We start from the raw sequence: 12,489 nt of genomic DNA, 5'->3' as shown, positions 1-12,489 counted from the left end.
ACCTGCAGTGCTACTGTGTGGTAGCAAGAAAGCAAGAGAAGGGAGCAGCGGTTAGAGTTAGCTTCCCTTCTGTTAAAATACAGTATCGCAGATTCGACAACAGAGGGCAATACACCACTAAGAAAGATGAGCAATGCAAAAACCCCACCAGTTTTTACTTGGTGATTCACGGCATTTTTTCATGGAGTGTGTATGGCAGGCCTGCGCTAGAGATTTTAAAGGGTAGAGTAAAACTGCACTCAGATATCGAGTAGTTGTTCTGATGAAAGACAGCATAACCAGTGCCTGAGGTTATTACCCTTATCATTAATAAAATAGGTTGCCTTTTCTGTCCCTCCTGAAGAACACTCCACCTCATCATCTACCAGGGGAAGCTGAGAAAAAGAATTCCCTGGAGCTGTTGTGCCCACCCTCCCCTCACCGGGCAGTGCTTAAGCCAGCGCAGCTGTGCATGTGCCCCACCAGCAGCTCGCCTGCTTTTCTTAAGGTACCTGGAAGAGCTTCAAGCTGAGGTAAGTGTGAGCTTATCCTTATTCTGTGTAATGTTTTTATTTACAGTATCAGAGTCTATAACTTTCAAAACTTAGCTTATATTCAAAGTATCTTAAATTATTACAATGGTTTTCATTCATTCAAATTGCAAATTTTGTTTTGCTAAAAATAGGTCCTGGGCTTGAACTTTTCAGCATATTAGTTTTGTGTGTAGTCACAGAAAAGACATTCTGCCCTTCTGGTTTAATGTAATTAGCCAAATCTGACTTTCCAGGCTCTCTATTTTGTCCTTATACAAATCTCACACTTCTATGTGTTTTTAATACTTTTTTTTTTTTTTTTTTTAAATAGCAAAATTTCTCCCTGCTTTGGAACATGAAGAGATAGAATTAAAAGCTGCCATTTTCCAGAGCAGGACAGAATGGTTTCCAACTCCTGGACTTCTGAAAGCAAATGGGGACAGGGATTGAGTCTATTTCCAAGAACAAAGAGCCATAATATTCTTAACCTTCTGGAAACTGTTAGAAAAAACCTAATATAAACCTTTGTGCATTCAAAATGAGCTCTGCCTGGGTGGGACACAAGGCTTATACAAGAAGGTCTTGTTTCTCATGAATGCAGCTGTCTTGTCTTCTGGTAGCGCTGAGAATTGTTAGGCAGTTGATTTGAAAACTTGGTCTGCATAAAGTGTAACTGAATTAATTCCAGTATTGCCCACATTAATTATATTTTGGCCTTAATCATTGTTGGCTTCAAGCTCAAAGGACAAATCATTTTTCATTCATGTTAAAAATCTGCCTAGGTGCTAATATCATCGTAGCGTAGAGCACTGTGGAGCTTATAGCGCTAAAAGCAAAGACTTGCTGTATACACAGCACTTCTTTTGAAACAATGAGTTTAATTATAGTGCATGAGATTCCAGAGCCTGACATGTTAATTTAAGTATTTATAATGTGTATGAAGCAATTCGTAAGGATCTTTAGCTTTTTTGTGACCAAGTCTGTGGCAGCATTATTATGGAGTATACTGACTGAAAGCAAAGTCAGTCCAAGGGGAAGTATTCATCAGCTGTGTTTCTTTGATCCAGCTAATTGTTTTACTGACACCCAGAATGCTAATTAATTGCCCAGCCTCACAAATTAGGGACTGTTGTCTCTCATTCCAAAGCCATAGATAGCCATGGCACTCCCCATACACATTACATTTCAGTACTTCCCCTCGTGATGAATGGTTCAACACCAAGACAACGCAAAGCCAGCAAGCATGTCTCTAGGACTAAATCTGTGACTTGGGTCAGAAAACATGTCCTAATTTGAGAGAGAATGCCCACAGAAATCAGTACTGCAGGTTGCCCATTTAACACCCATGTAACATCAGTGTCATCATCTTGGTGGTGAAGTTTGTAGGGAACATGACCCAACTGTCCCTGCCCTTGGACTTGCTAGGACAGGTGACCTTTTCATTTAATCAGAATGTCAGTAGGAGAAGAATTTTAGGATGCATTTTTCATTTAGTGCACTGTCTTAAGGGCAAAACTGTACTTAGTGGTAAAGTAATAACTGACAGAAGTCAAAATACTGCTAGGGCCAAAGGATATCTTGGGTTAACTCCAACCTGATTCGTAAATCAGCATTGCTGTAACTTCAGTACATCTTGTTCTCCTTTGTTTCAAGACTCATTGCACCTCAGAAGAAAATCCTTAATCATAAGGATATTTTTTTAGATATGAAAATTCATTAAATGATTATTTGCTAAATTATAGAATCAAAGTTAGTTTAACAATGAGTACTGAGAATTCCAAACCTAAAAATATGTCTTATACTGTAGATTTTCTACTCAATTACTTTTACCCTGTAATTTCTGTTCATACCACTGGGTTGGTTTTTTGTCTGTCTTCTAAACATGTCTTTGGTCAACTTGCTATTTTCACCATCAGTTTCTCTGTTTGTGAAAACTTGTTCAAAGATTTATTTTTGATTGCTTTGATTTTCCAACTACTATTTCAAACCTGTAATCTCATCTCCCATCCTATAGTCACTGCTTGAACAGGGAGACTCAGAAATACACTGAAACATATCTCAAAAATTACTGGACATTTTAGTAACTGTTAACATTGGTGGATGGTCTTGATATCTACATGCTGGTTTTGTGCCTTGTTACTAAATGTATGGGTGGCCTATAGTCTAAGCCCTATAAATTTATGTCTTTCTTTTGTGTTGTATCTTCTAATAAAACACGGAATGTTATTTCCTGCCAAATAACATAAAAAGAAAGCATGTCTACATTTTCCTGGGGGGAAACCCCACACACGTTTGGACATTTAGTTAGTTTTACTTATTTGCCTAATTTCAATTACATTTGAGATCTCAAAGGTCTTTATGAAGAATGTGAAGGGACATTTCAGATGTTGAATTGTGGCTGAGAACCTCATTTTAGGAAGGAGATTTAGGAATCAGCATATTACTATGGGAGCAATTGTGTGTTACATTTTAATATACTCTGAAAAATGATTTTGTAGAATAAAAACTTACCTCTTAATTCAGGTTCCATATAGTCAGGATTACAAAGGAGGTAGTGTGATATTTCTTTGCTATATCGGGTAGATCTGTGCATTGTTCCCTTGTCTCCCATGCTGTGACAGGGCTTGCTGCACGGTGTGCTGTTCACTCTCCTCCACGGGCCTCCTGCAGTGTAACCCAGTATGAGACATCAAACATTTGGACACCAAGATAATACAGCTCTAGAAACACCACAGATTACAAAACAGTGTTCTGCAACAGATGGGATTATTTCTGCATTAGCTCATGTTCTCTGTAGTTTCACATAGGCTGTTTAACTCTGCCACCATTGTCATATATTGTGCGCTGCTCCTGCAAACATTTATCACCTGCAGTCCTTCCAATAAATTGCAGCAAGATGCATGTGAACTTGAATTACAATATCTGCAACCTTTTTGTCAGTAAATATAGCTTTATAAGTAAAAAAAAGAATACTTTAATAATGGTTTCATGGCTGTTCTGTATGCAGACTTTGAATTCTGGTGGTTATATAGGCAGTACATGGTCAGTATAGCCCAATGGAATTACTGTTGTGATTTAAATATCCTATTTTATGTTGTTAGATGTAGTAGTGCCAAAGAATTGCTGAGACAAAAGCTGACATGCAGAAGAGGTACTACAAGCATCCATATTTCAGAGTTCAGTTAAGGCTTTGTTCCATTTTTGTATTGTGTGTGTATGTAAGACAAGAGCATCAATACCATATAGAGCCTTATTGGGAAACAGCTTATATTGTCTTTAAAGCAACAATCAGAATGCAGTACTTCAGGTCCAAGTCAGCTAAATTTCTTCTAGTCACAGCAGTTCAATCTGGATGGTCTTATTTCTACATCTGCACAAGCTAATTATTTTGCTAACACATCAAGTGTGATACCTGAATTTATCAGGGAAGGCTGTGACAGAAGTTTGGAACTGAGCTAAAATAATCATTGTTACTGCATCTTCCTGCAGCAGTTTTGTAAGTGTAGATGAACGTACTATTCTCTGCCGTTCCTTAGGCATTTACTGAACGTGCAGCATGTTATTAAGCTGCCTGGCTCTATTTTATTGAGTTGGATGCACCCTGGCATCAATATGTATTACGTATGAGCACCTTAAGTATGTAAAGTGTGTTTAAAAGGCAGAGTTTCTCCAAGTGCCTGCCCAGAGGAAACAAATCCAACTGACTCAATACTTTTAAATCACATCTTTATAGGAGAAGAACTTCACCCTTTGGTTAGGTTATGGAAGAGAAACATTTTAACTTTAATCACTCCTACAGAACAAGTTTACACTTTGTATAAGGGTAATGACATTTGCAGTGTGACAGTGGGTTTCTGCAACAGAAAAGCAGTCCTGACAAATAACCCCTTTATACAGATGATGCAGCTTCTTGTAGCTACAACTTGGTAACTTCTAGATATAAAAATACCATGTGAGAATAAAACCTGAGTGAAAACAAATGGGACATCCTGTGAAGCTGAGTCAGCTGCACTATCAACCTTTTTTGGTTGCTGAGAATGGCCAGGATTTGTCCTGATAGCTCGATTTCTTTGCCCAGGCCTTGTGTTGATGCCTCTTAAATTATACACTTACAACTGGAGAGAGAGAAATTTGCAATATATCTGTAGTGACTTGCCTTGACTACACAGTGAGTAAAATATAACTGAACTGCCCATCAGCTCTAAACACAAGAACTACCTTATTTCCTTCAGGCAATTTATGTCTTGTTGGATAGGCTTGCTTCTACAAACAGCTTGAACTGTCTGTGTTATTCTTAATTCTATGAAGTAAAAGGGTTTTTAAAAAAACACACTGTTGAGTTTTTGAAAGAAAAAAATCCCTACATTTTTCCAAAATAGGGATTTGACATTTTCAGTTCTCTGTTTATCTCTTCATCTCTCTGTTTAGACAGCTGTTAATCATAGAATACGTGAGGTTGGAAGGGACCTCTGGAGATCGTCTTGTCCAACTCCTGTTGGACTAGACCACAACATTAGGATCAGCTTTCCTCTCGCCCCCTCCTTCTCCCCCAGAAGTGAGCCACAATGGCAAACCTCTTCAGTTCTGGCACAACATTTCCATTATATTTGTTAATTTTTATACTCAAAGGATAGATCACAGCTGTACAAAACCACAAAATACCAAGTACTAGCACAAACACAGAGGCACTTTTGTTCCATACTGTAACCAATGTCAGATGGCAGTCAGGCCCCTCTTCTATTAGAGGTGGTGGGGTCTGTCTCCAATAAAGCTTTACCAAGGGCTCCCCTAGTAAAGTCTTTCTGACTTATTTTGCTTTTACCCTAAGCATGGACAATTGCACACGGCAGTCCTGAGCCTGGCTCCAAGCACATGGAAGGAGAAAACCTGCCTGTTGACATCCTCACCAGCTTAAAAATGTGGGAGCAATCACCACCGCTAAGGCTGAGGGAGAGGCTGCTGACACATACAGCAAGAGTGGGGCTTGGAAGGGGCTGCAGAGTAAAGCAAGGGCTGCTACTAAAACTCTCTTCGAGAAGTCATTAGCTGGGAATATTGGAGCATTGCTTGGATAACTTTTGTAGCAGGGATAGAGTTAGGCTGAGGTCCTCTTAGCCAAGGGCAGCAGAGTCTGTCTCCACCAGATTCACTGCTGACAAGTCTTGTCAGAAACTCCATTTGTTACAAGGGTGCTGATAAGTATTTGGTTATGTTTTAGGCTGGGAAAGTCTCATAATCCTCTAGGGGAAGGCTTTCTATGACACTGCCATTGCTTTTTCTGTGACGATGCTCTAAACGGTTCTAATGCCATGTTCAACAAATGTTTGCAGCAAAACTTACGTAAATTCCTGTTAAGTCAATTTCCCAGCATAGACAAGACTGCTGGAGAGGTTAATTATGAACCTTTCTTTCTAACATAATTAGTTATTGATTAATGTTTGATAGGCTGAGATCTAAAAAAAAAAAGGAAGGAGAGAACATTATGAAGAAAACAAAAAGGATCAGTTTCTTATACCACAGGAAAATCTTGATAACTCAGGAAATAACTCCTAGTGGAGAATTCTAGACTTCCTAACTTTTCTTTCTCCCCATTATTCTGCGCATGACCTGCAATATAGATGTGAAACTGTTGATAAATGACTTTTCAGGAGGAATTGATCCAGAGTAACTGAGGAAGAGAGTTTTGGCTTTGAAGGTCTCATATAATCATGTAACTTTTACAGCCAGACAACAACAGAGGGCATTAGATCTCTATGAAACATCGCGTCTTCAGAAAGGTTTCCATTTGATGACACTGATGGCAATTTTGGCAGCTCTTTGCACTGCCTCACAGGGATCATTCAGACACTGCTGAAATGTATCTGTATGATCTAGGAGTGTCTTGCGGCCCTCTGGTAGCTCCGCCAGCATGGTGAGGGTTTTGATTGCACTCAGACGGGCTTTGCTGATTTCCTCAGCAACCAGCTTCAGTAAAGGTGGAATGGCTTCAGCACCTAGGGCTGAGAATCTCCCTGTAGAGAAATAAACTGGCTTTAAAATGTATTATTACACGTAATCAACATGATTTTGAATTGCTGTTTTCTACTGCCTGCCGAGCTACAGCTCTGAACACCTCAGAGGTGCAGTGTGAAGAGGCAGGACATGTTTTGCTTTTGAAGACCGAGGCTAGCTGCCAGCTGTTTTTTTGTGGTTTTTTTTTTTAAGAAAAACCATCTTTCTTAGTTAACTTTATCTGCCTTCCACATTACTATTTCATTTGCAACAAATTGTATAAGAATATATAAGGCACCAAATGATAGGACAAAATATTTGGGGGGGGGGGGGTGTGTTAGATGCCCTTAAGAACATCCTCCATTCTTTTACTTTTAAAGACACTTCAAACACTGAGATCCACTCCTATGTTGTCTTCAGAAGCCAGGGGGATGGTTGCAGAGGAGGACTGGAACACAACTGCTGTTATTAAGTCTTTTATGTGTAATTACTCATTCACCACACTGAAAATTTAACAGTATTTTCAGTGTCATGCAAGTTACTTGGGAGAACTACAGACCTTATTAATATTCATTTGTCTCCCAGCTGTGAGAGAGAAACTGCCTCTAACCACGAAAAGAGTTTCTAGATAGCAGTGCTCCTCTGTTGAGGACTGATGATTCAGAGTAGCTTTGGGTATGTGGATCTCTGTGTGGTCTGGACTCGAATGGAAAATATTCTCCCCCTCTGGAGCAGTGCTCTAGAGAGAAATGATGCAGGTGGGGTAGATAACTAACTACTTGACCTACTTCAGGTGAATGACGTGTGAAATAAACTGTCTCCTCTAGACATGATGGGGGAGTAACAATAGTTGCTTGAGACCGATACAAAGAAATATCCTAATCTTATAGTTTCTTGAAGAGCTTTAACCCTATCAGAAACTGAGGACTGAAAAACTGAGGGAGGGGGGAGTAGGATGGGGACACCCACCCACTGACCCAAAAGTTTTGTTACTAAGGTGCCTTTGAATTGGATTTCCAGAAAGTATCCCAACAGAACTGCCCTGCTTCTCACCCTGAGGTTTAACAGTAGCAAACATCAGTGCTCCTGTTGCAGCAGCTTGTACTTCAGGATCTGCATCTTCCAAGAGGCTCACCAGCACAGGAATAACTTCTTCACATAGCACGCTTTTTCCCTCTGGATGAATACTGTGCAGAAAAGATGGTTAAGTTGCTTTCCTGAACTGCGTCTGCTAACCATGCAGCTACCCACAGCCTCTCCCCATGCCTGGACCCCTGCAGCCCTCCTTCATTTCATGACAACAGTGCTGACACAGTCCTCCTCTCTGTTCTCTTTGGAGTCACAATGTTCTGACTGTTAGACAGATGGCAAGCACCACTACCCAGCCACAAAGAAAAGAAAGGAGATGTCTGTTTGTGCCTGGTGTCTATTAAATCTACTTGCTGATACAATACTGATGATATCATATTGACCTATGCGTGTGGGCGTAACAATTTTTTAGGCTATTTTTTGGGTGATTTTTGGATTTTTTTACTATGATACACTGGAGATTGATGGGTAATAGCATGTACAGGATGTAGGATTAAGTGTGCTGGTGGTCCTAATGGCACTTTTAGTTAGAAACCTGGCTGTTGAACCCATACAGATTTTAAACCCTGCTAAATTACGAGTCTGCACATAATTCTTCTCCCAGGTCAATTTTCTCTTTCTTTCCAGTCTCCTTAATGTGGGGAATATTTAACATGGCCCAGCTACTGCAGGGACCTAGAACATAGCTAATGTCCATACTCTAGGTGCATTTCTGCTTTCTTTCTAGAACTCATTTTATCTATATTGTCTTTCTTTTCCTGTAAGACCTTGCTTTGTTATAGGACATTAGCAAGTATTTGTGCCAATCTGTATGTAAACTATGTGATCTGCAGAGCTTTTTAAACTAGACATCTGTTGAGTACTTCTATTATATTTTGTCATTGCAGGACTTAAGTTGTTCCTTTCATCCAGTGTTTGATACACAAATTTAATATAAAGATTGCTTTTTCTGATCCATCACTGACGTATGTAGTAGCCTGTGTCAGAAAACTATTTCTGTCCTCAATCACACTGAAAGTTTCCCAGGACTTTTAATTTTTTGAGAGCGTGTGGTTGTTCAAAACAATAAGGGAGCTTCTCCCTGCCTCCACTGTGGTCAGAATCCTGTTTTCACGTGATTTCTCATGCAAGCTTTTTCTCAGCAGTGCTGTACCAGGAAAAAAAAAATCCTGATTTCACTGCCAATACTGAAGACAAGTAGAAGGAGAAGGAATGACATTTCCTCATCAGTATCTGCTTTCTTGTGTGATTTATAGCAGTTATGGCTTTTAGAAGTCTTCCACTTATGTGTGTATTCAGGCTGATATTGCTTTACACATGAAATGTGATAGCTTTGATGTGTAGTGGAACACAACTGTAAACTAATGACATTGATTCATTAATGAAATGAGTATTTTCTTGGGCTTAAGTATACAGACAGATTTCCTTTACCCAATTTCTAGTAGGATCCAAGCTGCTTTGCTTCTGATGGCCACTGATGAGTGTGTGAGCTTTTCCTTCAGGATAGTGACAGCACCAGTTGCTAGAGCTTCAGAAGCCTCCACATGCAGACAGTTGGAGAGTGTACCAAGGATTAGCTCCTGGATTTCATCCGACTCAGTCTTCAATTTGAATACAAGTGAGGGAATCAAACCGGCATGCAGTATGCCAACAGCCCCTACAGGAGGAGACACAGAAGGAACATGGGTGAGGTGGGAGTGCTTTTACTATTTCTACCTGCACTTTGAATTTCTTAATAGGATCAAAATACATATGGTAACTCATTTCCCTACATGGATGTGGGATTGAGAGCTGGCAACTACTACAACGCTGCTCTGTTCATAAATGCCATCTTAGTGTTGCTTCCTCAGGAAGCTTCCCCAACAGTCCTGTAAAGATATCAGCCCAGGTAATAACCGAAATGGCAATTGTTCTGATGTTCCCAGTTTCCCCCAATATAATATTTCTCCAAAAATAATGCTTGCTAAGAAAATACAGGAGATTATATATGCATCAAAAAGTCACCTTATATTCAGCCTCTCTAACTGTTCTCAACGTGAACAGATGCTAAGAGAGGCTGAGATGTGAGCCTTTAGAGCTAATGCTTTGATACTCCACTCTGGTTTCTGTGGGGGAAGTCAAGATTTTGGAAACTGTCAGCTTCCTCACACATTTCTTTGTAGTAATTCTGTCATGGGGAAAATTTAAATTTCGAGCTTTCAGTACTCTTGCACTATCTCCTAAGGAAACAGCATCAAAGGTAGAAAGATCATGTATCTTTGCTTTGAGCAAGTGTCTGATTTGTACCATTTCTTACACTTTACTAAATCAACACTGAAACAGCAAGGCCATGGGAAAGCAGAAAGCAGAACGTACTGTCCACGAGTAACTATGCTGAAAACAAAATTCTCCAGCTGTCTTGTTGCTAAGACTGATTCTTTGGTTGCTAAGAGAAATGTGGCTCCTTTCAGAGTGATTCATATATGGTTAGATAAGGAAGTTTTGTGGATAAGAGTCATCAAGGTAATTTCAAATGAATCTCCACAGCCAGGGATAAAAGGACAAGCAGGAAAGAGATTTTAGTGGCCCTTGGTAATGCATGGGAGAAATCCCTTGGCTTGACAATCAGGTGAAAAAACATGATTCTAATCTAGAGGCTATTCTGTTGTACATATTGCTGAGGTTTTGCTGACATTGAATAACTTCTTATGTTACTAACTTATTAGGATCCACTTTACTAATGCAAATGAAAAGAAACACCTAGGGGTGATATTATTACAGCTTTTACTACCTGTGCTACATTTGGAGGTCAGTTGTTGTGAGAATTCAAATAAGTAATAAGGAAAACCAGATTCAGACAATTCACTCTTGAAGGCTAACAACATTTTAAAAACAAGGATTTCTCCTTCTGCCAGACAGGCAAAGCAGGAAAGGAAAGTGAAAAGATGTTATGTTTGAAGCAGTGGCTCTATCACTAGGTGGGGGGCTGGCATTTTCATAGCAAAAATAAAACAACCTCAACCCTGTACCTATGTCCTCTGGAGGAACAAAAAGAAGAAAATTCTCACTGATAAGCTCCAGCCCATTCATACTGTCCCCATAGAGGGACAGTGATAAAGGAAACCTGCATTATTGGTCTGGCAAAGGACTCTCTGGGAGAGGTCCCTGAGAAGGAGGCAAAGTTTGCACAGCTGACTCCATCACCCAGCAGCAACTCCCTTGACAAGGATTACAGGTGTTTAGATTGTGCATTATACGTACAGAAGGGTTATGGGTGGGTTAGACAACAGTAAGACTCCCTGCCTTACGGAGTCCCAGGCAGCAGGGATCCCACGAGCGAACTGCTCCTATGGAAGTGGCTTAAAGCAGTCTCAGATGACTGTAAATCATATCCAGAATTGGTTTAGCCACACTTCCCAAGGGTCTTTTGAAACAGCCTATGAAAGACAAGATTTTTCAAAGTCATCTTTTAAAACTTCTCCCCAAGTTTGTCATTAAAAGAAACCATGTGGTCTGTGTGCATGAAAGTGGGATACCCAGGCTGCTCACAGAGTCACCATGTACACCTCTAAATTCTGGGTTGCTGTGGAAATCAGTATAAAACCAAAGTTTGGGAGGTACAGTTTCAGAGGAAGATTAATGAATTGGAGGTGATAAACTTATAAGCTGACATTCCCTGTAGCAAGCACTTATTTATTGTACAGTTGCTTTACCAGATGATCTGTGATACTTTTGAACCCAAACAACATCTGGACTACTTGACCATAAGGTAATTTCATTCTTTCTAGATAAGATAACACACTGACTGTAAATGTAAATATAAGTAGCAAAGAACTGAAGTTTAAACTTTATGCTCCTCTAGAGCCTTTGTGTAGCTCTAATTCACATTGATACCAGTCTTCGTTCAGATTGTGTCACACCATAAGCATTTCATCATATCATTTCACTTGTTCTTGCACAGAGTTGTCAGCATTCTGGCTTGAGCCCAAAGAAACCATTGGTTCCTTTAATTTAACTTTCCATCTTTCTGTCACAACTATCACATTCTCTCTATCCTTCTCATGCTTGTGGATATACTTTGCTCTTTCCCAGACAGGTTTCCATTACTATTTTTTGCACTTGTTTTCAAATACTTAATAGCCATTTTTTAATCCATCATCTTAATTTCCATTTTTAGTTTCCTGCAATTCCCTCTTTTTCAGGACTTTCTTACTAACTTGTTTCAGCTCTCTTGATTACTTTATTATCATATTGCCAGGAAGCACTATCAGCATTCAGGTTTCACTTCTTTGTGTCTGTGTCTTTCGCTTATCTTCTAATACATTCAACCAATACATTCAACTAGACAGGGCTGCTTTCATTGGCCCTTGCGTTTATTCCTTCCAGTTAATGTTTACTGACTTTCTTTGACTCTGTCACCCCTCATTCGTTGCATTTGCACTCCATGTCTTCTTTTGGTGCTAACCTTTACTATTGCACTGCAGTCCTGAGTGCAAAATATACAACAAAGCCACTTTATGTCTTTCTGTTTCAATAATATGGCAAGATAATATACAGAATGTTGTTTAGGATAGCTTTTATTTTGTGGAGCCATTACGTAGTATTTACTCTATGGTCAGAAATCCCCATGTAGCTAGTGGGTGCTTATTTTGTATGAACACTTGGGCTGTTTTCATTTTTTAAAAATATGTTTTATTTTACCAGGCCAGGTCTCAGTAGACAAGAAAGCTCTTGGTACAGTTTTTGTCAAGCTGTCGGGTCTGAAATGCTATCATGCTACTGAAGGAGCTTCCCAGATACAAATATAGAAACAAAGACAAATTGCTTGACCTTGTCAAAAGTCTCAATGTGGTGAAGAGAAAGAGGGTGGAGAGGAAAGGCCATCAACAACAACAAAAAGAGACTACCTAACATTGAG

The 12,489-nt window shown here is 39.6% G+C and overlaps 1 protein-coding gene across 1 annotated transcript in view; it reads right to left on the bottom strand.

The window, feature by feature from the left end:
* Nucleotides 1–5,297: 5,297 nt before the first annotated feature.
* The window catches only part of RSPH14 (radial spoke head 14 homolog), a 91,803-nt gene continuing 84,611 nt past the window's right edge, over nt 5,298–12,489 (bottom strand). The window contains exons 4-6 of the mRNA XM_075769577.1: nt 9,024–9,249; nt 7,557–7,690; nt 5,298–6,523 (exon numbers count right to left, since the gene is read on the bottom strand). Of these exons, the coding sequence (XP_075625692.1) occupies nt 6,282–6,523; nt 7,557–7,690; nt 9,024–9,249 (602 nt within the window). The 3' untranslated portion in view covers nt 5,298–6,281. The remainder of the gene's footprint in view (nt 6,524–7,556; nt 7,691–9,023; nt 9,250–12,489) is intronic.

This window comes from Balearica regulorum, chromosome 17, assembly GCF_011004875.1.
Source record: "Balearica regulorum gibbericeps isolate bBalReg1 chromosome 17, bBalReg1.pri, whole genome shotgun sequence".
NCBI classification, from domain to species: Eukaryota; Metazoa; Chordata; class Aves; order Gruiformes; family Gruidae; genus Balearica; species Balearica regulorum.
This window is presented reverse-complemented; position numbering and strand designations above follow the sequence as displayed.